Source organism: Euprymna scolopes, chromosome 5 (assembly GCF_053919585.1).
Source record: "Euprymna scolopes isolate OS-2025 chromosome 5, ASM5391958v1, whole genome shotgun sequence".
Classification (NCBI taxonomy): domain Eukaryota; kingdom Metazoa; phylum Mollusca; class Cephalopoda; order Sepiida; family Sepiolidae; genus Euprymna; species Euprymna scolopes.
Genome location: NC_136486.1, coordinates 98,711,128 through 98,737,729, shown reverse-complemented (window position 1 = coordinate 98,737,729; position 26,602 = coordinate 98,711,128). Strand labels below are relative to the sequence as shown.

The following is a 26,602-nucleotide window of genomic DNA, read 5'->3' as shown; positions in this document are numbered from 1 at the left end:
AGGCGTGTGCAATCTGCTCACCTCTGCCAGTCCAACTCCTATCCCATATAAATTGGAGGGTATGAAGGGCAAATGTTTGGCGCCTTAAAACCGAGCTCCAAAAGTCAACCTCCTTCAACAATAATATACATGTGAGTTTGAGGACCGCTTGAGAATTTCATATTCCCTAGAAACTCCTTCTAAAAATAAAAACGAATTCTACTTCTAAAAATTCTACTGGTGCGATTACCATTAAAAAGTCGAACTTAATTAGGATTCATTTGGAATTATTAATCTGCCATGAAATTTCTTACAGTAATTACGTCGTGGTCATTGTATAACCTAGACAAAATTCTTTTGCTTGATTATACTCGAAGATGCAATTGCCAATGGCGCAAATTGATGTCATCAAAAAACTGAAAAAAAAAAAAACAACAAGCGACCGGAGAGGATGGCATCCCTGCTGAAATCTTTTAAAATGCACCAGACTCAGTGGGCCCTATTCTTCATCAGATCATCTCATCTCCCGTGTGTGGAAAATTGAAAAACTTCTCCAAAACTGGAGTAATGTAGTTCTGCTCCCTTTCTTCAAAAAGGGAGACAAACGCTGCTGCAGTAACTACTGCTGAATAAGACTCATCAATATTGCTGCTAAAATCTTTGCTTCTATATTACTGAAGGGGCTTCAGAGATAATGTGACACCAGAACTAGACCCGATCAATGCGGATTCCATCTGGGCTGTGGCTGCATCAGATTTTTACACTATGCCGAATCCTTGAACATTGCTGGAGCTTTCAGCAGAAAACACTTGTGTACTTCACCGACTTTGCTGCTGCCTTTCATTTGGTCGACTGTGGAGCTCTTTGGCAGATAATGCAGGCAAACGGCATCCCGCCAAAACTGCTGAACTTGATCAAAGCTGTATATCGATCCACACACAAAGGTTCGCACATACGGTCAAGAGACTAACTTCTTTGAAATATGCACAAGAGTCCATCCAGACTGTGTTCTCTTAAACTATGTTATTGAATGAATCACCTCCAACTCTCTAGCCAATTTCCCAGGTGTCACGGTGAGCCATCTCTGATCTTGACTATGCTGATGATCTAGCTATCCTAGATAAAAGCTTTGATGACATTCAAACAGCCATTACTCAGGTGCAGATTTTTGCTTTAAAGATAAGAATTGAAGATCAATGCAACAAAGATAAAATTACTAGCGGCTGGATTCTCCCCAAACAATTCGCAACCAATTTTCCTCGATGAAGAAATCCTTGAAGAGGTCCAAAGTTTCCAATACTTGGGCTCTATTATCACCGCAACAGGCCAAGGTGAAGAGGATATTGGCAACCGTATCAACCATGCCTGTGTCGCCTTCTGCAGCCTTCACACCTGACTCTGGTCCAGAAATGAAATCAAACTTGGTACAAAAAATTGAATATACCAAGCTCTTGTCCACATCATTCTCCTACACAGATGAAAAACCTGGAAGTTTTTGATCACCAATGTCTACACCGTATCCTTTGGGTTCGCTGGCACCAATTTATCCCAAATGCTACGAACCCTTCATGCTGCCGGATACCATTCCTCAAACAGACCATCCTTTCGAGATGTCTCCAATAGTTTGGTCACACTCTGTGCTGGTAATGGCTGGACCTGATATCGACTGCAGCTTTAAACCAACATGCCTGTGCAATGTCTATATGAGATGCAGAGAATTCAGTTGGAGGAGGTGGCTCAATTGACCCACGGTGAACGCTGACACAACAACAAACAAAGTATTTATAATACAAAAAAATGAGCATAAATTAAACTATATTCAACCATCAATTTGACGTTAAGTATTCATTCTAAATTTATAACTTTTGACTGTTTTTAACAGGCAACAAGACTAGTTTATATACTACTTGAATTTAATTTCTGTTTGTGGTTCTTTTATACTACAAAGATGTTTCCAATTCACAACTAACAAAACAATATTTATTTACTTTACTTTGTTTATGTATATTAGGTTGGTGCAAAAATAATGTTTTTTGACATTCAACTTCAAGTCAAAAAACATTATTTTTGCACCAACCTAATACATACGATCAAGTATGCGTGCAGTGTTTTTATCATGTAATAATTTTATTAAGTTACCTATCTTATATACACGATGAAAACTGCAGAGTTAAAATATGTAAATTTCAGACAAAATTGAAAATTAATTTATAGAATAGTTGATAAGCATGGCAACAAACTTGTGAAAATAAGGATAAAAGCACATCATTAAAACTGAATTAAAATCTTTTGGTTGATTTGTTCAACCATATTCATTTAATATAAATAAGCTTTATTAAGTAGAACTCAGCATTTTATACAATGAAGCTAGGGAAAATGACAACATGAGGTGGGAAAAAAAACTTACACTAAATTGCTTGAAATATTTTTGTTCAGCTTTAATGATGTGTTTGTATATGGATTTTTACTAGTCTGTTTCCATGCTTATCTAATATTTCAAACTGCAGTCATGATTCCTATCCAGAATTCTCCCTATATTAAAAAAAAAAAAAACTTTATGATGTATGTACCCGTTACAAAATGAAAATATATTCCAAAAAATTATGTAAATTAATCAGGTAATTTTATTTTTAAAGAAGAAAATCAAATTTTATGAGTAACAGAAAAATGTCTGTCTTGTCCACAATTTTTTAAAGCAATTTCAAAAAAGACAAAAGAAGGTAACGCAGTAATTCAAACTTGCAAGATTTATGTTGTAATGCCTATGAATTCCCATTAATTGCTTAAAAGTGATTTTCTTTATAAAAATAAAACTACTTGATCAATTTACATAATTTTTTAAATATATTTTTGTTTCATCACAGGTACATACATCATACAGATTTTTCATTATTTTTGGTTAAAAATCGCAGTTATATAGAACTAATTTCATAAATTCTCACCAAACTCCTCTGATAAATTTAATTGAAAGACGATCTTCTAAAGAAAAGAATTTGCTTTTATTATTTTTATGTTTCTTTTATGTTTAATTTTCTTTTTCAGTTTGGAGCTTCCAATCCACTTTTTTTGCCCTTCATAACTCCCCAGTCTCCAGGATTTACTGCTGTCATTCTCACCTATGATCGTCCAGAGTCACTTTTTAACGTAATCCAACAGGTTGCACGTGTTCCTAGTCTTGCCAAAGTTTTGGTTGTGTGGAATAATCAAAATAAATCTCCTCCAATCAGTAAGGAAAATTTTATTCTTTGTCTTTGATTTAAATTATGTTTTTTGTGTTTGTATTTATTTGAAAATGTCTTCCCCCTTTTTGCCGTTTCTACAAGACAAGTTTTTTGATTATTCATTATCATCAAAATATTTGGTGTTGGAATCTGAGCAAATTTATTCCTCTGATTAACACTAAATTATATAAAATGTGGAAAAAAGACCTCGTTTCATTGCAATATTTGATCATAGAAAAAAAATAAATAAATAAAAAATTAGAAATTAAAGATTAGAATTAGTTATGTGCTAGAATATTTCTGTTGTGCTTAAAAAAATAACACTGATGCATAAAAGATGTATGATTCCTAAATTCAAAATGGCATAATGTAAACATATAAGGTATTTACAGCTTCTCTTCCAATTTTCGGATATTTATCATATCAAAACACACTTTATTTTCCTTTTGATGGATTGATTGTTGTTATTTCTTTTGATGAGTCAAGGGCAAAATAGATTCACTGATTGATATAATAATTGATTGATTTTGTGCTATGGAGCAGATACTGTCAAGAATTGTGTGTGTGTATATATATATATATATAATCTCTCATTGAACCATATAAATATTGTGTGCCTATTAGAGTTTGTTATTTTTCCCAAAATTCTAAGAAAGTTAAATTATAAGAAGATACAAGTTTTCTGAAAGACCACTTCTTAAGCTAATTTTCAACCAACTTTTAGTCATTTTGGGGAGGAATTATAAAGCATGTATATCTCCTCCAATCAACTACAGGAGAGGCAGATGAGAATAGATATTTTTTAACATTTAAAATTGCCTGATGTTCAGTTCCAAACACACACACACACACACACACACAAATGTGAACATGAGTTATGATTTGAACTGTGATTTGAACTGAATCGGATTGTGCAATCATGTTCAATTCCAATCTTTTGTTTTGTTTTTCTTTAAATATTTATCATTTATTTTTGCTATAAAATAGGAACTTTTATGTTACCTGTACACACCAGTCAAGCAAGGGCCTTTGACCATCAGTCCGACAGGGTGTGGACCATATTTTTAGTTGGTTACCTTGCTTTTGTTGGGCTGAAGTATTGGTCTGTGCAGTTTTAGAGGATCCACCCTACAGGGCTTTCTGAGAACAGTTTAATTTATTGCTAATTGCCTGAGGTACCCCTCATCAGGGAATACCAATGGTTTTGTTTGGGCATTTTTAGTAGGCCAGGGTGATTTTTCATTCTCCACCTTCCAACCTTGTGTATAACCTTCTGAGAAGATAAATAAACTGTCATTGATGATTTTTCATGTTAAAATGTAAAACTATTGTTTAGTAATTATTTTTCATTTCAGATTGGCCTAATATTAACAAACCATTAAAAGTTGTCAGAACGCGGAAGAACAAATTGAGTAACAGGTAAGTTTGTTTCCTTTAATTCTTTGAACTTTATTATGTAACAAGTTGTCCCTACCTAGCATTGCCTGGGATTATGTTTTACTTTCACTAATTATGTGACTGAAATAAAAAAAGAAAGTTTTTGCATATAGTTTAAAATCAATGAGTAAAGTAGACCAGACAAAGGGAAATAAGTCTGTATTTGTTAATGGTTAATTCACCCATTATTGTAAAGGTAAAAGTTGACCAAACAAATGGCGGTAACTCTGTATTGATTGACAAATGTATTTTGTCTTAAAATTGAATCATTTTAAAAATCATATCAGTTAGATGAAATAATTTGTGAAACAATTAAATTAAAAACAATTAATGATCTTTTAATTTTACTTTCAGATTTTTCCCTTATACTGAAATAAAAACTGATTGCATCTTAGCATTGGACGACGACATTGTCATGTTGACGGCTGATGAGCTGGAATTTGGATATCAGGTAAACTTGATCTCTTATATAAGGGAAAGTTGTCCATGAATCTCAGAATTAACAAAAAATACATTTACATACATTGTGTGGTTACATTTAGTATGATCTCAAGCAGTTTATGATAAAATAAAGTAAAAAAAGTACAAAAATGTTCATTTCGGCCTAAATTAGTGATTGTGGAATGAGGTAGTGTTGGATTTAATAAATCAAGGGAGGTAACTCTATAATTATAATTTAAGTTATTTCGCCTGAACTAATGTAATTGACAATTATGGAGAAAAAATAAATAAATAAGAAGAACGAAAATGGTAATATAGGGGATCAGGGCCGGTAGCAAAAGTACACAGGCATCTTTATTCATTTCCAGACAATGTCAAGTATCCTTGATAGTATTATATAAAAGAACCTAAAATTGCCTGCTTTTTGCAATTTTCTCATTCAATGAAAACCTCATGCCAATTATAAATTGCTGAATCCTTCAGTTTGTGCTTTTATCAACCCCAACACATGTTCTTACAATTGTTTAGTCCAGGAGTTCCTGACTTTCTTTTGCTTGTGGTTCTATTGAGAGCTATTTTATCATCTGTGGACTTTCTCTCTCTCTCTATATATATATATATTTATATTTTTTGCAACCTGGCTGTACAATGCATATTAACTAAAAAAGCAGGGTTGATCTGTATTGCATATTATTTTTATACTATTATCTGGGAAGCCATCAGGGAGCTCATCAGAGATGCCCCATGGCAAAATATCTTTACTCTTCCAGCGGAACAGTGTGCAAATGAGACCACTGAATGGTTCAAAACTGCTATTGAAGCACATGTTCCCACACGGAAATTCTATAGCAAGCCCCACTCCCCCCAATGGTTTACTTTTGCTTGTGCAGCTGCCATTTGTCAAAGGCAGCATGCGTTCCGCAGATTCAACCGACATAAGTCCAGCTCAAATAAACAGAAGTTTATAGAAGCTAGAAATAATTGTAAGAGAGTGATAGAGACAGCTAAGACAGATTACTCTGAAACCACCAGAAAACGCATCGAAGCACAGAAATTAGGAACCCAGGATTTTTGGAAAATCTACAACAGCGTAGTAAATAATGGACAGTCAACTATTCCCCCACTATCAAACGATCATGAGGTTGCTTGCACGGCAACTGACAAGGCTAATCTGCTTGCCAGTCGGTTTGCCTCAAACTCCACACTGAACTCGGTAAACCACTCACTCCCTGATTTTCCTCTGCGAACAGACGCCTCACTAGACGATTTGAAAATCACCCCTTCTCAGGTACATGCTGTTATAAAAAACTTAGACACCTCAAAAGCATGTGGACCAGATCTCATCCCGGCTGTGCTATTAAAAAAATGCTCTGGCGAGGTTGCTCCAGTTCTGTCCAAACTTTGCAATAAATGCCTTAACGAATCTTGTTTTCCCGACTGCTGGAAAACCGCCTCTGTGGTACCAGTCTTCAAGAATTCTGGTGAAAGAACTGACCTACTAAATTATCGCCCCATTAGCCTCCTCCCGCTTTTCGCCAAAATATTTGAGTCCTTAGTTAATCAAGCCCTAGTCCAGCACCTAACAGCTGCTAAACTCCTGACTGACAAACAATATGGATTCAGGCAAGCCCGTTCAACAGCAGATATCTTAACTGTAGTTTTTGAACGTATATACCGTTCATTGGATAAAACAGGGGAGGGTAGAGCGGTGGCCCTCGATATATCTAAGGCTTTTGACAGGGTATGGCACGATGGTCTTCTAAGGAAAATTAGATCATATGGAATCACTGGAAGAATTCATAATGTAATTAAATCCTTCTTAAGTACTAGAAAAATCAAAGTTGTCCTCGACACTCGTACATCCAAACAATACGACATAAATGTGGGAGTACCTCAGGGGTCTATCCTTGGACCTCTATTATTCCTGATATTCATAAACGACCTCCCTGATAAAATTGTTTCGGAGATGGGTATATTTGCCGATGACACCACTCTCTATAACAGATATGAGGGGAAAACAAATGAACACATATCCAAGGAAATGGCAGAAACGCTAGAGGATGACCTCCAATCCGTAGTGGAATGGGGACAAAAATGGTTGGTCACATTCAATGCTGCTAAGACTAAGCTTGTTTCCTTCAATAACTACAAGAAATCTTCTTTACCACCAATAGCAATGGCCAAGAACACATTACCTGAAAGTACTTCTTTTAAACTCCTCGGCCTAACATTTACAGGGAATATGAACTGGAATAGATACATTGAGAACATTGCCAAGGCTGCTGCAAGGAAGGTTGGCTCCCTCTACCATGCTAGAAAACTACTTACGCCTGACAGTATCCTATACCTCTATAAGGCAACCATTCGCCCATGTATGGAGTACTGTTGTCACATCTGGGCTGGTGCATCTGCTTCTTGTCTCTCGCTCCTGGACAGGGTTCAAAAGAGAGTCACCAACCTGATAGGTCCTGAACTGTCATCTAAGCTTCAGCCTCTGTCCCATCGACGAGATGTTGCATCCCTCTGCCTGCTCTACAAATACTTCAATGGTGAATGCTCTGACAAACTGCAAACACTTGTACCTCCCCAACGTAACTACCCCCGACAAACCCGACAAGCTACTAAGTCTCATCCCTTTACAGTAGAGATCCCTAGGTGCAAGAAAGCCTTTTACTCCAATAGTTTCTTCCCCAGAACTGCGGGTCTTTGGAACTCCCTTCCGGGATTCTGCTTTCCCAACTGCAATGATATGCAGAAGTTCAAGTGTAATGTTAACAAACATCTTTCTACGCATCTCCCTTCATAATGACCCCGCTAATTAAGTCCCTGATAGTAGCCCCCTGCTTCAAAGTGGCACTGTGCCTTGTTTGGGGTGAAAATTGAATAAAAAAAAAATATATATATATATATTTACAATATAATTATTGTATAGTTATTTATGTTAAGCATTTTCATTTGGACCTCTTATTACATACCATGGATCCACAAATTACAATTTTCTTTTATGTTTCCTTTAAAACTGCTGTGTACCTTGGGGCTCCATATTAATCGCCATTGGGAATCCCTGGTTTAAACTATTTAATAAATAAACAAAGCAATTAAAACGGTAAGGACTAATACACTATAGCTAATCAGATGGTTAAAAATTAGGGACCAAGTAAAGATTAGATACCCCAGTAGCAGAAGACAGATAGGCACACATTTCAAGTGACACCGGTTGTTTGATCTTGACATTGCCGTTGGTTGTTTGAAAACACGTTAAATAGCAGACATGTCTGAATGTTTGCGAAAACTTTTTACGATTTAAAAGAAAAAATATATATTTACAAAACGTTTTCTTTAATATTAAATATTTACAAAACTTTTAAGGATTAAAAAGTTTTTTTCTATTTGCACAAAACTTTTTTGTGTAAGTAACAAAACGAACGTAAATTTAACAAAACATATTAAAATAAATGGGTGTCTTTCTGAGTGCGTTTTTTTAATATATTTACAGAACTTTAATAAAACTAATAATGATAATAATTATAATAATAATAAAAAAATAAAAAGAATGAACTCTATAGTGTTAAAAAGCTACAACTAGAACTTACCCCCATACTTACCAAACTGTTTAAGCGTTGCCTTAAGGAGAAGTGCTTCCCAACACCCTGGAAAACCTCACCAGTATGCCCTGTATTTAAGAATTCAGGTGATAAGTCATCTCCCTCTCAATACAGACCAATAAGTCTCCTCTGTGTCATGAGTAAGTTGCTGGAATCCATATTAAATAGAGAGGTAGTCAATCACCTCAGCCAAAATAACCTTCTTAGTGACACGCAATATGGTTTCCGTTCTGCTAGATCTACAGCAGACGTGATAACGGTTATATCTCATAGGATTAGCAAATCTCTCAACAAAGGCTTCATTTCTAGGGCAATTGCTCGACATATCAAAGGCCTTCGATAAGGTATGGCATAAAGGCCTACTTCACAAGATTTCAGCTACGATATAATTGGAAATGTTTTCTTAATCATTAAATCATTTCTCTCTGATAGGCTCATAAGAGTAGTGGTTGATGGGCAGAAATCAGAGGCCCACAGTATTAATGCTGGAATCCCTCAGGGGTCCATCCTGGGCCCAACTCTCTTCTTGATCTACATCAATGATTTCCCAAAACACGTACTAAAATCATTTGTTGACACCTATGCTGATGACACAGCTATCTATGGCAACACATCAAAGGCCGTAAATGACAATGTTCTCTCTGATTCTCTCTCCTCAGATCTTGAGCATGTGGTACAGTTGGGGAAGAGGTGGCTGATTACCTTTAATGCATCTAACACCAAGCTCCTATCATTACATCATAAATGCTCCGATCCCCATCTGGCATCAATTGAAATGGATGGCTCTCGTCTAGGGGAGGCCCCATGTTTTGATAAGCTTCTGGGTTTGACCTTTACTCCTGATCTGAAATGGAATACATACATCAAGTCTGTGGCCAAGGTCGCTGGGAAAATGGTGGGATCCTTCTAAAGCTCCAGAAGATATCTAATGATGCAATTCTCTATCTATATAAAAGCCAAATACATCCAAGGATGGAATACTGCTGCCACATCTGGGCAGGAGCTACTAAAAACAACCTATCCTGCCTTGACAGAGTACAAAATAGGCTTCGTGGCTTAGTGGGGGATGCCCTTTTCTCTTCCCTGCAACCTCTCTTCCATAGAAGAGACGTTGCGAGCATGTCTCTGTTTTATCGTTATTTCCATGGCAAGTGTTCAGCTGAGCTCCATTCTCTGGTCCCCCCTTGCCAATCTTTCACAAAAAACACCCGACTAGCTGAAACCACTGTCAATAATTTTCCCCACCCTTTATCCGTGCCTAAATCAAAACGTAGATTCCATGAACAAAGCTTCTTTCTTAGAACTGCACGCCTGTCTTTGACTGCCGCTTGACTGTTTCCCTCCCAACTTCAACTTGGATGTCTTCAAGTCCAACACAAATAAATTCCTGGTGAACCGTCCCCCTTAAGATATGACACTTTATCAAATCTCCAATACTAACTATTACTACGATACTATCCCATTGATTACTGTACATACAATAAACCGTATCCCCGAGTGGCTTCTGGGCCTTGATTAATGGTTACCTCCATGTAAAAAAAAAAAAAAAAAAACTAAATTACAAAACATTAGAAACTGAAAATTTTGGATGCTAAACTAATACACTAGAGCTAATCAGATGGTTAAAAATTGTACTTAATTTGTCTTTATGGAGAAGTAAACAAATAGCAAGTTTTTTTGTTTCGTTTTTTAAATAAAAATGAAAATTATAAAAAGATTTGTACACTTCATCTTTATAAAAATAAAAGTTATAAAAGATATGTGAATAAAATATATTTTTCTAAATCTCGATTGTTTATACTTGATTTTATTATGCATAAAAATTGCTTCGGTCTAGAAGAATTTCTCCTTTCACTGACCACCTACATATATTGCACTTTAAATAAATATTGAATTGTATTAAAAACGCACAAAGAAAGATAAACACACACACACACACACACACACTGTACATAAAAATTAATCTTGATCGCAAAAATCTGAACAAATCAGTTATTTTATAATTGTTTCTACTATTAAAAAGTTTGGTTATAATAATTTCATTAAAATTTTTTTTTTAAATTGTGTATTTTTTAATTGACATCCTCCGAAATTCTCAGTTATAATGTCGGTTTATTTATTTATTTGGTATAATTTTACGACCTTCCCCAGCGTAGTATAAACACCCCCAACCACCCCATGTTAAGAACGGGTTTTGTAGGTTGGGGGTTTATTCCGAAAGCCATTCTTAACATAGGAAGGTTGGAGTGTTTATAATATGCTGGGGTTGGGGAACGTCATAAAAATTTACCATTTATTTATATTATTATTATTAACAGTTTTATTAAAAAGTTCTGTAAACTCACCCAGAAAGACACCCATTTATTTAAATATATTTTGTTTAAATACGTTCATTTTATTACTTACATTAAAAAGTTTTGCATAAATAGAAAAGTTTTGTTTTTTTATCCTTAAATGTTTTGTAAATATATTTTTTTCTTTTAAATCTTAAAAAGTTTTGTAAATATATTTTTTTAAAAAATCTTGCTTGCGAACATTCGGACATGTCTGCTATTTGACGTGTTTACAAACAACCAACGGCAATGCCAAGGTCGAACAACCGGTGTCACTTGAAATGTGCACCTATCTTTGTCGTCTGCTACCGGGGTATCTAATCTTTACTTGATCCAAAATTAGACACATGACTGCCTTAATACCAAAGGTTGTAAGTCTGCATGGGGAATTTACTAATCATAACAGCACGCTTCTATCATGCGTCCTCATCCAAGAGAGGAACCTTGAAGATGCCTCCAGCTGAATCACTAAAATGATTAACAATAGTACAAAGCAACAACCGTTATCCATTTTTCAGTATTTTTATACGTTTTATATTTATACATTATTTTCATTACTAACCCCAGCAGAGTGTTACCATTGTTGACTAGGGGACTTTGTTCTTCGTCAATGGTGGTAATGCTCTCTCAGGTATGTGTATGCAATTTGATAATGTATGGAAGTGAGACGTGGGAATTTTTATAGATGAAAGTATTGATCACTGTGCTTGGTTAGTTTTTGTGTGAGATGTGGTGAATCCATTGGAAGGAGTTGGCTTAACTGATCTGATGTGAATACTGCCTCAAGACAAGACAAGAAAACCTGGTAACCAGTCTGGGTTGAGAAAGAATGGGAATGCCATGATGATTTTGTAATGTGAATCTCAAAGACAGGCTTAGATCTGATTAATCATGTTAGAGGAAGATTAAATCTGGATAGTATAGAATGTATGTAGAACAGGAAACGTCAATGGTATTCTTTTTGAGAAAAATTTGAAAGATCACATTTAATGTTTATTTTCTAGGTTTGGCGTGAATTTTCTGACCGGCTAGTCGGCTTCCCATCTCGAGTTCATTTGTTAGACAATACGACACTAAAATGGAAATATGAATCAGAATGGACAAACGCTATTTCTATGGTTCTGACAGGAGCAGCTTTCTATCATAAAGTAAGTTTTAAATGAGTTCCAAATTTGATTTATTTTGTTTATACTTCAAATTGTTAATTTATTTTTAAGTCTCTTTGGGGATTATCTCTTATTTTGATTACTAATCAATATTTTAATCTTTTGTTGTTGTTGTTGTTTATTTTTTTTTGTGTGTTTTCAAAGTTTTTAATGAAAATAAGTATTTATATGTAGATTTAAATTTGGAGATGATCAACATTGCTGACCATTTTCTGATCTAAAAAAATTGCCAATCACCATGCATTGTTTATGTCTCCAAACTCAAACCTAAATAAGCTCTATCATTCTTATTGAGCACTCTGTCCTTTTATTATAGCAATTAATACAACTGTATTTATATATTGTTTATATACTAAAAAAAGCTCTTGACTTTGTTTGATAGTTTGTTGCTGTGCATACTCTAGAATGTCACAAAGGGATAATGTAATCTACTTGAACAAAGTTAGAAGACACTGGATAAATTCTTTATATTGCAAGAAAGAAAAGCATTATCAACTAAAACAAGTTGAACATATCAGGAAGAGATCTTTTATGATGTCATAAATGTTGAAGTAATAAAATGATGATGTCTATATGGATAGTAACTCCCCAAACCACTTTAATTAACAAACTTAAATCTAAAAACGCCTCTTTCTCTATTATTTGGACTATTCTTAAAAAGTCAGTCACCTTTGCATATCTGAAGCTATAAGTATAATTACTTTCCCTCAAAGTATTAACATAATCAATTCCAAAAGCGAACTTATTTTCCAATGTAAACATAAGAAAAAATTCAAATATAACCAATTCAAAATTACTTAGTTTACTTCTTAAAACTTCGGCAATAAATTTACTTAATATAAGAGATTTCTTTTATTCCTCTTTATTAATTTTTTTTTTTTTGTGAGACTAGAGGAGCTGCTGTATACTAGCTCTAGCGGTATATCTGCATGTATGTTTCTGTTTGTATACATAATGTGTGAGTGTATGTATGCATATATTTATGTATACATCTGTTTGTGTATAATTGTGTGTGTGTGTGTGTGCCTATTGGGTGTGAGGGAGTTGGCTCCTTAAGACTTACTTCTGATACTATATTATTTTATTTTGTATATGTGTATGTATGTATTTATACATTTGTATATGGATATGTGTATATACGGACAATTATACCTTAAATTATTAAACCATCACTTATGATCTGTAAACCTTTCTACACATTTAAACTTTCTTCCCAATTTTAAATAAATAAATAAATTTGAATTATCATTTCCACTTTCTGTGAGAGTCAAATTGATCTCACCTGACCTATATTTATCTGTTCTAAAAATAGATTTATAAGGATGGTTTTTCCATCTGCCTCCTTCTCCTTTCTTTCTCTCCTTTTCTCTCAACTATGTCCATCTTTCTTTTTCCCCTCTTTTTTCGGCTTCTTACTATTCTTTGTTCCTTTTCTCTTCTCTTTCTTTTTCACTTTTCCTCTTTTTTCTTACTCTCCCTTTCTCAATTTCAATCTTTATTCCTATTCTTTGAATCTTTACTTGAACATTTCCATTTTCTAAAATGGTTGTGCTATTTCTTATTTTCATATTGCCGTTACTTTAAAAAAAAATAAAACGTTTTTTGAAAAAACTTGAATTTTACTTTCCCATGATTTGATGGTTTTTTTCTGGAAGCATTGATTTGCCCTGAACATCTATAATTCTGTTTTCCCGTTCTTATGTATTACTAATAGACTTATTTTGGATTTATCCTGTTCTGGGTTTTACCTTCTTATTCAATGCATTTTTACCATATTATTTTTCCCCCCTTTTCCTGCTTTCATAATCATTATGAATCCCTATAAACTTTCACTAACTATTAATAACGTCTTATGCAAGTTTTTATGAAAATATGATTAATTTCATATTTGTAGTTTCTTTCAATGCATCAACCTGCAAAATTTATTGTATATTTTGCAAACCTCTTTCCTCTGATTCGAAGAATTGCATTTTTCGAAACTCTGTGGAATAAGGTAATTTTAGTTTATTTGTACTCCTTGTTGGATAACTAAAAATTTTGTATACCTTCTTTATAATGTTTTATTTAAGATTGTAATAAATTTTCAATAAGATTTTTCTAATATATATTTGTGTGTGTGTGTGCTAGATGCACCATCTGAACTCAGAGAATCTATTATCTATCTATATATCTATAAAAGTGAAAATGTCTGTCTGTGTGTGTGTCTGTGTACATTTTCCTGCCAAATAACTCTGGCAATTTTCGGTCTAGAGACTTGAGATTTGACATGGAGTATTGAGATTTGGGAAAATCTTTTTAATCGGTTTTCAGCCAGAAATTTGGCTGTCAAGGGGTCAAAGTTCAATGATTTGACCTTTGAAAACTCTACCTAACTCCTCTGCCAATTTTTGGTCTAAACACTGGAAATTTTAAATGTAGGTTATTTGGACCTGGATCAAGCTTTTTAATTTGATTTGAGCCCAAAAAAATAAATGGTAAGGAGTGAAAATTGGGGTCAACGTTAAAAAAAAAAAGATTTGACTGTTGCGGTCTCTACAAAATTATTCAGCCAACTTTTGGTCTAAACATTTAAATTTTTGCATAAAGGATATTCAGAGATAGGGCAAGCTTTTTAATTGGTTTGGGTAAAAAATTTGAGCTCCTGAGGGGTCAAAGTTAAAAAGATTTGATCTTTGCGGTGTCTAGCAAATTTACTCAGCCAATTTTGGGTCTAAACATTTGAAATTTATACATAACAGGTATTCAGACATGTAGCAAGCATTTTAATCAGCTTTTAATCAAAAATTTGGCTGCCAAGAGGTCAAAGTTTAAAGAGTTGACATTTGCAGATTCTATCAAATTCCTCCATCAATTTTGGGTCTAAAGTTTTGAAATTTTAGATGTAGGTAACTTGAACATGAGTAAAACTTTTGATTTTGATTTGAGATCAAAATAATAAATGTTATGGGGTCAAAATTGGGATCAAAGTTAAAAAAATTTACCTCTGCTGTCTCTATGAAAATACTCAGACAAATTTTGGTCTAAACATTTGAAATCTTACATAAAATGAACTGCTAGTATCATAAAGTTGTCAAATAAGTTATTTTTTGCCTGTGGGAATTCATGTTCAAACATAACTTCTTTAAATGAACTTTTTTTCAATGCATCTTACAATTTCAATTAATTTTATACAGTTATCTAATGACCACATGACGCTGTAAGTCCAGTTTCATATTATAAAATTTATATATTGTGTTTATTTTTCAACCATGGACACCAATGCAATTGCTTCATTTTTTTTGTTTCATCATCTTATAATAATTGATCAAAATTCATTATTTATTAAATCTTAGTTTTAAAAACTCAAACATAAGGCATTTGTAGCACCAAAGTTTACCCTGCAGTGTCCAAAATCAAAGTGCATAAACTTGTTTCTGCACACCGAATTTGCACAGGCCTGAATTAATGAAAACAAATAATTATATTTTGACCAATCAGAGAACTTTATGAATTTATTTGAAATGGTCTTTTTGGGAGCCACCTAAACTCTTTAAAAAGCCAGATTTTTTTCAATAAACGTTTAAGACCTCCTCCCCAAAATGACAGATCATGGTATGTCTCCTTTAATTGCCACAATCACGTAATTATATACTGTTACTCACATGCTCACACTTAAAAAGCACCACACACACACACACACACACACACACACACACACACACACACACACACACGACTGCTTGAATCTCTTAGTTGTCTGCTCATTTAAAACAACTCATCAACTGAAATATTCCCAACCTTTATCATTGAACTATTTTTCTAAGATAAAAATAAACAACATTGACTCTCATAAACAACTTTCAATGAATTATTATTTATTTAATTGAGCAGAGAAGTTTTGATAATGATTTTTCAGACCCCTGTAACACAAGGCTATTAATTAATCGATTCGGACTTCTTCAATGTTTCATCTTCCCCTTTACAAGAACTCTAAAAATATTCACAAATATTCTATGTTTTCCATTTACATTTTAGACATATCTCTTTTATGGCTATATATGCCTTCTGAACTCATTGTTTTGTTTTGTTTACCATGAGACAATGTCTCTCATTTTTCTCACATTTGAATATAAAACTTTTTCACTGAAAACATTTCTCTAAATCCGGCTCATCCCCAAAATACTTCTCCCATTACAAAACTGGTGTGGAACACATCTCTAAACATCCTAGAAATTTTACTGCACATCCATTTTTTTTTAATGACACACATATTGTCCTTGAATTATCTTTCTAAAAATATTGGATTTTTATTTTACTTTTTGTTAAGCATAAAATTAATAAGAAAAGACAAACAAGCAAAATGGGAATTAATGTAAAATTTATTTTTGAATAACATTTGATAGATACAATTTGTGTGTGTGTGTAATATATATATATATATATATATATATATATATAAGTAACTCTGGTGCTATCAAATCAGGCTGTCTGAAGATATTGCCTTTCTGAGACAAAATGCACCTAACGTTGATGCCTTTTGTTTTTCTACTTCCTTTTGAAAAACTTAATTATGTTCTACAAAAATAAAAACAACAACCCACCTTTTTCCCATTTTTTTCTTTCCCCTTTCTCTTTCTATCTCCCCTACTTCCTGACTGGTTTCCTAACTTAAAATGTATCAAACATTAATACTGTAATCCTTTTCTCTCCCCCATTGCAAAACTCATTCATGTTCTCCACTATAAAAACAACGAAACCAAACACTACAAACTAGCGATTGAAGATGCAAAGAGCTTGAAGAATAAAAACCTTCTACAAAATAACTGAATGCAACATGAATAATATTTCCAAAACAACTGGATTTGGCATTAAATAACCGGAAAAGGGTTGATATGCCGTAAAACAACCAAACCAAACTCATCAGTAACTACATAATTTTATTTCAACATAATTATTATAACATGGCAGAAATATGCAACTAACAAGGAATTTTTTGCAACATAAAAAATGATATTTATTAAAATATTAATGAAATATGGAGCTCAATGCATTTTTCTAATTTTTCAGAGACTGATCGACCTACTTTAGCGCACAGTTCCAACAACACATGAGCTATGGCACCTCAAGTTTGTTTAAATTCAATGATGTAATAAAAATATATAATTTCAGTTTTCAATGAAGCATGAAATAGAAGAGATTTTTAATTATGTCCCTCTCCCCCGAACAGGTCCCTGCTATGTGAAGTTCTTTGTTTTTATGCCCAAGAAGTGAGCTGTAGATTTTCTGTTGCCTCAAAAGATAGTCAAGCTTGAAACATTTGGTGGTTTATGGGAAGGGACAGGTTATACTGCAGTACCACCCAAAATCCTCCTCCCCAAGAGATGGGGAGTATGCCATAGTATCACATCTGAGTAGTACTTAATTATGTTAGGATTAATTTGGGAGAATAAAATTGACACCTGTAATTCAGGTGTTCAGGATAAATTTGATTTTTTTTTTTCATATATTCTTTCTTTTCAGAACCATTCAAAGTATTTAATAGCAATAAAATGCTATGGATAGCTGTTTTTACTGTGTATTAATGGTTTGTTTGAGAGTTGGAGATAATGGACGGAATTGTGACTTGCATCATGATGATTCACAGTGGATTAAAAATATTTAGAAAATCTTGAAGGCTATGAAATATTTGTTGGATAATTGCAATGGGGATGTGGAAGCAGTGGGTAGCAGGAAGGAGACATTTTGACTGTTCAACCAACAAAATATGTTAAAGATGCAGGAAAAAGGTGTGGCAAGGAGGTAAGGCAATAACGACCTTAGTGAGAGATATGTGCACTGAAGTCAACTATGAAGAACGATATATCAGGTTGACAAGAAAGTTCTTGCGATTTTTACATTTTAAATTCAGATGAACATATCTTGGCTCAAACAAAAATTTATTTATCGAAATAAGCACCATCAGAATCAACACACTTTTGCCAACGCAATGCCAGTAACATAAAAATTTTGCGTTCTTTTGATATTACTTGGGTTTTTGAAGCATTTCTGTTGCAGAAAGTTGTTGAGATGCTTGAAAAGTTGTAGTCTGTAGGTGAGAGGTCCGGAGAGTATGGCAGATGAGGCAGTTTCGTAGGCACCACCAAACAAGCAGCATGATCTTCTTTTGGTACAATTCTGGCTTCAGGAAATGTTGTGGAGCTTCGTCAGTATCTGACCACTGAGCTAAGCATTGCTAGTTGTCATAAAGAACCCACTTGTCATTGCAAGTCAAAACCCGGTCGAGAAACGGGTCGTTCTTGTTGCATAAAAGAGGGGAAGATGACACTTCATAACATTTCTTTTGGTTGTTGTTCAATTCGTGAGGCACCCATTTATCAAGTTTTTTGTCTTTCCAATCTCTAAAGTGGTTGGAAATCATTGTATACATTGCATCTAATTTAGAAGCAAGTTCTCAAACAGTTGTGTGTGGATTGGCTTTGACTAAGATTCTTAATTGATCATTGTCAACATCCGATGGGCGACTGCTATACTCCTCATCTTCAAAACTCTTGAAAATTCTGAAACCACCATCCAATAGTGGTTCCTGGGCCAAATGCTTCATTGATATCACAGCAAACATTCTGGCTGTACCTCCAAGCCAAAATTACTTTAAGTTGCAAAACAATGTGTATCATGATTAGGACTATGACAACAGCATATTCTTATCATTGTTTTGACTCTCTAGTATATATCTGACATAGACACAGTTAATCAACCAAGAACCACATCACTCTATATAAAAGCATATAAGATATCAATGGATACACACTCAAAACCATGAAAAGAATATGCTGTTGTCATAGCCCTAATCATGATCCAGGCAGTGCAATGAGGACTAGAAAAAGAGGTGTGTATTAGTGGCAGTTGAAGGACTCACTGAATTATGACTCGCGCAAGATTAAGCAAGTGTTACTCATGCAAGAGTTGCCAAAGTTTAAGAATATGAAAACCAAGAAACTCCTCAACAAGCTGAAACACTCAATCAAGCCAGAAATACCTTGATTCTTCTCAAATTAAAAGAACTTCTGCCAAGATCAGTTGCATGTGCAGAACAATGAATGGCTAGCTTACAATCTGCACATAGTCCCGTGCACCATGAAGACAAAGTTCTCTCAAGCTGTTTTTCCAGTGTATGCCAAGTCGTTTTACTCCACATCTTTGAAAAAGGAATCAAACTTAATTCAGTTGGGTGTATTTGAGTTGCTGTCCACTGTTGTTAAGTGTTGACTGGAGAAGGTGATTGCGAGAAGGCCATACTATGATAGCAAGACTCAGCTGCATATCACATTTCTGTCTGGGAATTTCTATGCCTTTACCAGTTTCAACACCTGCCCTCAACTCATCTGATTACAACCCTATGTGGCTGCAGTTGAGAAAAACATTGACTTCACCTGAAGGGTGAGCTAATTACCAGGATTGAACTGCTGTTCAGGCATCTTTTGAATGACATGGTAAAGATTGTCCTCTAAGTTCCATCGAGGCACTCTGATTCTTCTCAACACCACTTCCACAGAAGAATAAATGGCGTAAAGCTTAAAGTCTGCAACTCACAAAGATCAAATACCCTGAAATTGTGATGGTTTTTGTTATTTCCAGTGAAAACTACATCATAATATCCCACATGTTTGTGGCCCTGTCGGTGGGGCATTAGAATACGCCGACTGCCCCCCTGCAGAGGGTAAAAGTCCCTCAATGGGGGTCCTGGATATGACCTTAAACTATATCCAGTGGTGAGGCCCCACCTTGCGGGCTTTGGGGAGTGTGGAGCCACCCTTTAATTACCATTGCTCCCAGGTCCACTCTGACCCAGAGTGGTAGTACCTGTTAGGGTTCCAACTATGGGTTAAATAGAAACCGACTTGAAAACAACAAATATATTCTATTAAAAAATTTTTCTTCAAAATCTTTGGATTCGGCATTAAATAACCCGAAAAGGGTTGATATGCCGTAAAACAAAAACAACCAACCAACCAACCCACATGTTTGAAAAGGAACTTGGATTCAATAGAATTGTTTATATTGAATAGCTGTCTACTGTTGTCAAGTACTAGGTGGAGTATATAACTGTGAGGCAGTTATACGTGTGACAACAGAACTCCGATTCATGTCACATTTCCAGGAAAACCTCAAAGGATACTGGACATCATGGTTGAGGCTCAGATCGCTTTTGTTTTTTTGTTTTTTTTAGGTATTTGCTGTATTCGTAAAAAGATCTTCTAAAAGATTCACTTTGAATTTTGAAAATAGATTTATCATTGGCTGAGATATGTTTTCTTTTTTTTTTTCCAAAAAGTGACAAATTTATCCTGAACACCTTGCAAATCATATCTTCATATTTTTTTTTTTTTTTTTTTCAAAGTTATGTTTTTTTTTATGTGTTCAGTGTCAATTGATATTTAAACTTAAAATTTTTTTTTTTAATATTCCTTTCATTTGCAGTTCTATAATTACCTCTACACATATTCAATGCCGGGAAATATCAAAGCATGGGTTGATGATCACATGAACTGTGAAGATATTGCATTCAACTTCTTAATTACGAATGCTACAGGAAAATCTCCCATCAAGGTGACGCCACGAAAGAAGTTCAAATGTCCAGAATGCGTAAATAACGAAATGCTGTCAATGGACCTTACGCATATGGTGGAACGATCAGAATGTATCAATCAGTTTGTCGCCACTTATGGCACGGTCGCCCTCCGGACTGTAGAGTTCCGTGCGGATCCAGTTCTTTACAAGGACAGCTTCCCATCCATTTTGAAAAAATTCACCGATATCGGTAGTTTATGATGAAAAGGGAAAAGAAAAAAGAAACTGCATCATTTTCTTTCATTTTTCAGAACAAAAAAAAAATGATTATTAAAAAAAAAAAAAAATTGCGAAGGTCAATACAATCAGTAATTAAAAAAAAAGATGTCCTTTATTAAAAAAAATTAAATTAAATATTGGGTAACCCCCCCACACACACACACACACAAAATGCTGGTCATGGAGTCGTTAATAAAATTCATAATCCTTTCCATAATCCAACCATTGTGTCCAATTGTCTATTGTCATTCAATTACATACACGGACACTTTGATAATCGCCTCATCAGTAGGAAGTATTATCTTGGACCTTAACCCTCTTATCCCCTAGAATTTTATCTATGAGTTTATCTCTAAAATAACGTCTATTAAAACAATGACCAGACTATTTCTAAATTGAAGAGGTCATCACAGCCCAAATCAGGTCGTTGCCAAGAGAGGATTATGCCAGTTATTGATAATTTTGAATGTCAAATCCAAGTGTGCTTATCGTTGAACAGTGATAAAACAAAAACTGTTGGACAGTCATGACTGGAACTTGGTTGGCAAGTCGGGCATAAACTGAAGTTTATATATAACCAAATGAGATAGTATTGCAGAAAGGATTGTGAATTTTAGTGATGATTTCGTGGGTGGTATTTCATTTGGGTCACCTTGTATCTATTATTCTGTATTCTTTTCATATAAAATAATTTGATTACAATTCTCATATAAACGTATGTGTATCAATAATGACTAAAACATTATCTAAAAAAAGTCAGGTTGTTTACAAGAAAGTAAAAAAAAAACTTACAGAACAGTATACAAAAAATGTCTATGATAACCTTTATGGGACAATGCTGGAAAAAGAAAATATGCTTACCATCACTGTAGTTTCATGCCTATCTGTAATGTTTACAGTTTTGAAGACAGTTGTCGACTGGCATGACGCTGTAATAATATTTAATGTATTTCTTCCAATTATAACATTTTATTTTATATATGAGTGCATAAGTTTAGAAGAAAAAGATAAATTTTGATTCTTGTCCAGAATTTCCACTATATTAAAAAACAAGAATAAAAAAAGATTAAAAGTGAAGATAATTTGCTTGAAGCATTGCTGGTAAACAAAAATATCTAAGTGTATAAGAAGGCTGTTAGCAATGTAGAATAGTAGGGTGTTGTAGTGATGTGACATACGAACAAAAACAGACAAACGAATGAATTATTAAGATTATAAATCTTCGTATATCTATTTTTAAAAATCATTCACATATTTAAATCGGTAAATATGTGTTGGTGTACATATGAATAAGGTAATAAAACAAAAACATACTAGTTAAAGCAGGATAAAATTAATACAGAAACATGTTTTTATTGAATTTTTTTATGGAAATTTCTTATTTGGTATGAAGTCACTTGAGTTCAAAATAATACTTCAAAGTAAAAACACTAGCCAATGATAAGTGTTAAATGGATTGATTACAATCCAAAAAACAGCAATTTTTTCCCCTTTGTCATTCACATCACTCATAGAATGCAAGGACTCAACGACGAAATAAGGGAAGGACTAGATGACAAAATAAGGGATTTGATGTTGCGTTTCAATTACAAGGCTTCTCTGAACGAAATATTTATTTTGCTGAAACCAGTTTAAATATACAAAGATTGGAAAAGGTAGTATAGTGAAGTTGGGTATAGACCAGTAAAATGAATGTTACCTAGTAGATTCCCTTTTATCCCCCCCCATTCACTCTTCCTTCAAGGATGTACCATCATCCCACTAATTCTTCCTATTTTTGGATATTTAATGTGACTTCAGCAAGATATATATTTCGTTCTGAGAAGCTTTGGTGTTTATACAGTATCGGACGCAGATGAAAATAGCATTCCAAATAAAAAATTTGTGATATGCTTATGTACCAGGCAAAGGTAAGTATCCACATCAAAACTTGGGAAAACTTATCAAGTAGAATTTTGATTAAAATTAAAAATCAGTTTTCATATGTTGCTGAGCTGCCATTCATTATTTTTTAGTTAAATGACAGACTTATCTCCCCTTGCTTTACAGAATTTCTGCTTTTATCAATAGTTGACTGGCAAAATAAAAAAAGTGATTTACTTTTAATCAAAATTCTACTCTTTCACCTTTTTCTAATTTTTGGTGAGAATCTTTACTTTTGCCTGATGCATAAGTATATAAAAAGTTTTTACTTGGAATGCAATTTTCATCCGCTTTCCAATACTGTTTAAGCGCCAAATCAATATAAGAATGTTTTTGCATCAATTTTTTCCTGTTCTAACTAGTATGTTTTTGCTTATTACCTTATGCATATACATAAATACACACACACACACACATGCATGCACACCTACCTAATTAAGTTGGGTGAGCAATCCAATAATTAATAAATATTATTAAATGAAAAGCAAAATATTTGGTACAAGTCTTTATTATGTACATACTTATCACGAAATGAAAATGTCATATTCTAAAAATCATGGAAATTATTTTTTTAATTAAGAAAATCAAATTTTATGATATTGATTTAATCTGCTGTGTTTAATAAATCAGATGGGAAACAACTCAATTCAAACTTCCAAGATCAAAATTAGTCTTGTAGTGACTATAATTTTCTATTCAATATACATGATTTTTGGAATATGACATCATTCAGTGATGATTACATACATCATGAAGATTTTTTGTTTTTTTTAATTAGGTTGAATTCTGGATAAGAACCAAATATTCAAATTCTTAGATCTTCTTTGTTGGCTCATATAGCCAATGTTTCAATCAATGAGACCTTCCTCAGGGCACAGTATTTTGAATGGTAGGAACCAAATTTATAATTGAAATTAAAATATTACACTTGAGATTGAACGTATTCTACCCATAAATACCCTTGACAAAATGATGAAATATATACGTGTATAATATGCAAATTAACTTCTTAAAATTGAAGCAGAGCCGAATAAAGACAGCCGACTTTTCATAAAGGGCTCAATATCGTTTCAAATAGTTTTATGACAATAATGCATAATGACTATGGCTTATCTCAACAAATGTGAAGATAAACCACATTTATTATTGTTATATAGGGTGTCTCAAAAAATGTATTCACAGTTTGAATGAGATAAAACCTTTTTTTATAAACATAAAGTGAAATGTAATAGCTTTGAATACAAAAGACAAATGCAATTGAAGAATCATGTTTGCAAATGTTCAAATTGATTATCATTTAAGATAACGCTGATAACATGCACCAAGGGATTTGCAAATGTCATGAAACAAGTCATTATATTTTTTTTAGGCACCCAATATATATATATACTTATGACATGAATAATTACATATATATTTTTTGTTTCAGTATTTACTTCAACATTGCTCAATACATAAATAGAGTTTAGTAATAATATAAAAAAATATTTATGGCAAGTAAGATACACAAAAATGTTTGTAGTAAACGAGTTCGATGATTTCCTTTGGGAATGAAGCACAAACATTTCTACCATAAGTATATTTTTATACTATATATATATATATATATATATTATCTAAAGAGGTCTCTAGTTGCTAGTAACTAGCTGACTGAAACATGCTCATGAATGTGTAGTAACATATTGCTTATGTAAAAACAAATAAAAAGTGTGTATGTATATATATATGTATATATATATAAATATATATATATATCTGTTCATAATTGATTATTCACTACACCTTTTAAAATGTGTGGGCATTTCATTTCTTTCATATATAATATTTATTAAAACGTTAACCTTGTGCAATATGGTGAACTGAATGAAATATATTTGAGCACAAAAAGACTAACGAGGAAAGGGACAGACTTTATCTTGTTATTTAAAAATGAAATAGTATAAAATTTTTTAAAAAAATGAAAAAGATTCCATTTTCTTGGAATAAACTGACCAAACTCATCAAGCTTAATTTAAAGTTTTTATTGATTTTTTTGTAAAAAGTTGTTTCATTATATAATTTTTTATTATTATTATTAATTATTATTTAGCATTTTGAATTTTTCTTGTTTTGCCACAGAAACTCCTGATGAAATAAACCAAATTTCTTTTTATATGTTTCGTTTTGTTATAATTATTTTGTTGTTAGTATGTAAACATAATTTTCCTGTCCTTTTTAGCTAGGAGCAAAGTGAAGTATTGTCCTTTTTTTTTTTCTTTTTTTTTTTTTTTTTTACACAGTGATCACCACTTATCAAGGCCCGGAAATCACTCAGGGATAAGGGTTATTGCAAGTACATTACGTTGTCCTGTTACTATACTCTATCTTTTCTGTCCTCAATGAGTGAAGGAGAAATCCTTCTAGATTGAAGTTGCTTTAATTTTTGTCTCCATGAAAGTGCCTTCTTTTTGGGGAGCTAGATTTTTTCCACATTAAAAACTGACCTTATATCTATCTATATATAAGAGAGCAGAAGTTAGTAAATCAGGACCTTTTTTAAATCGAAATCGCTCCAGAAAATGCATGAAGCCACTTGATGTGTAAAGAACTAACAAAAAAGAATACTGATCAATAAGTGTGAGACGGATAGATTCCAACCCAGAAAACAGCAATTCTTCCCACTTTGTCAGAAACATTGCTCATGAAATGTGAGGACTAAAAGACAAAATAAGGGAAGTGAAAATTACAAGTATGCTGAAAGTAAACCCATGATCAACTTTGTAGTCTCCTTGTCAAAATCATGGTCTATATCAGTGATTCATAGCTTTTTTTCTAATACTTAGATATATGTATGAAAAATGGGTTCTATGCAAGCTATGCATTCTGTTATTCACATTGGTTTGGTGCGGTCTTTATATTTGGCAAATTTCATTCTACAGATGACCAAAAGATTACATAATTTACCATTATAGTCTTGATAAAAGTTTTGAATAAAAAAAAAAAATATTGCTTAAAGAAAAAATAGTCTTTATTTGAACTTTTTTAACATAGAAACATAAACTTTATCAAACATCAGAGGTTTTAATTTTTTTTAAATCAAACATAAAAATAGAACTTTTAATCAAACATCATAAAAGTTTTTAAAAATAAAACTTTTATAATAAAAGTATATTATGATTTTTTTTTTTTTATCAAATGTTTTTTACAAGTTTTTTTTCACCCAATATTCCAATAGTAAAATAAAGTGTGATTTTCATATAGAAAACATAAAAAGAAAGTTTTAATGTTGTATATTTAAGAACATTTTTTTTTAATCAAACGTTTTTGTTTTTTTTTTTGGGGTTTTTTTTTTTTACTACAAATTTTTTTTAATAATATTCCAATTGTAAAATGAAGTGAGATTTTTGTATTATATTAAAAAAAAAAAAATTTAAACTACTTGTAATATGTGTTAAGAAAGTTCGAATAAAGACTATCTTTATTTAAACAATATTTTCTTTTATTGGAAACTTTTTATCAAAATTATAATTATGTACACTTTTGGTCATCCATACATTGGAATTTGCTGAACACCAAACCAACATAAACAAGGAAATGCATAGCTTGAAGAGAACTGAAAAATGAAAATATTGCACACCAGGCAAATTTAAGAGTCTACATTTAAATGTTACTGAGATAATATAGCAATATAA

The 26,602-nt window shown here is 33.0% G+C and overlaps 1 protein-coding gene across 3 annotated transcripts in view; it reads left to right on the top strand.

Annotated features, from left to right (window-relative positions):
- The window catches only part of LOC145276935 (exostosin-2-like), a 140,394-nt gene that overhangs the window by 94,563 nt on the left and 19,229 nt on the right, over nt 1–26,602 (top strand). For 2 of the 3 annotated variants that reach the window (XM_080128421.1, XM_080128424.1), the window contains exons 7-11: nt 3,022–3,205; nt 4,556–4,619; nt 4,992–5,088; nt 12,021–12,164; nt 20,640–21,901. In XM_080128421.1, coding sequence (XP_079984547.1) covers nt 3,022–3,205; nt 4,556–4,619; nt 4,992–5,088; nt 12,021–12,164; nt 20,640–20,990 — 840 coding nt within the window. In that variant the 3' untranslated portion in view covers nt 20,991–21,901. Of the gene's footprint in view, nt 1–3,021; nt 3,206–4,555; nt 4,620–4,991; nt 5,089–12,020; nt 12,165–20,639; nt 21,902–26,602 lie in introns of those variants that run through there. The other variant, XM_080128425.1, reaches the window with a different exon arrangement.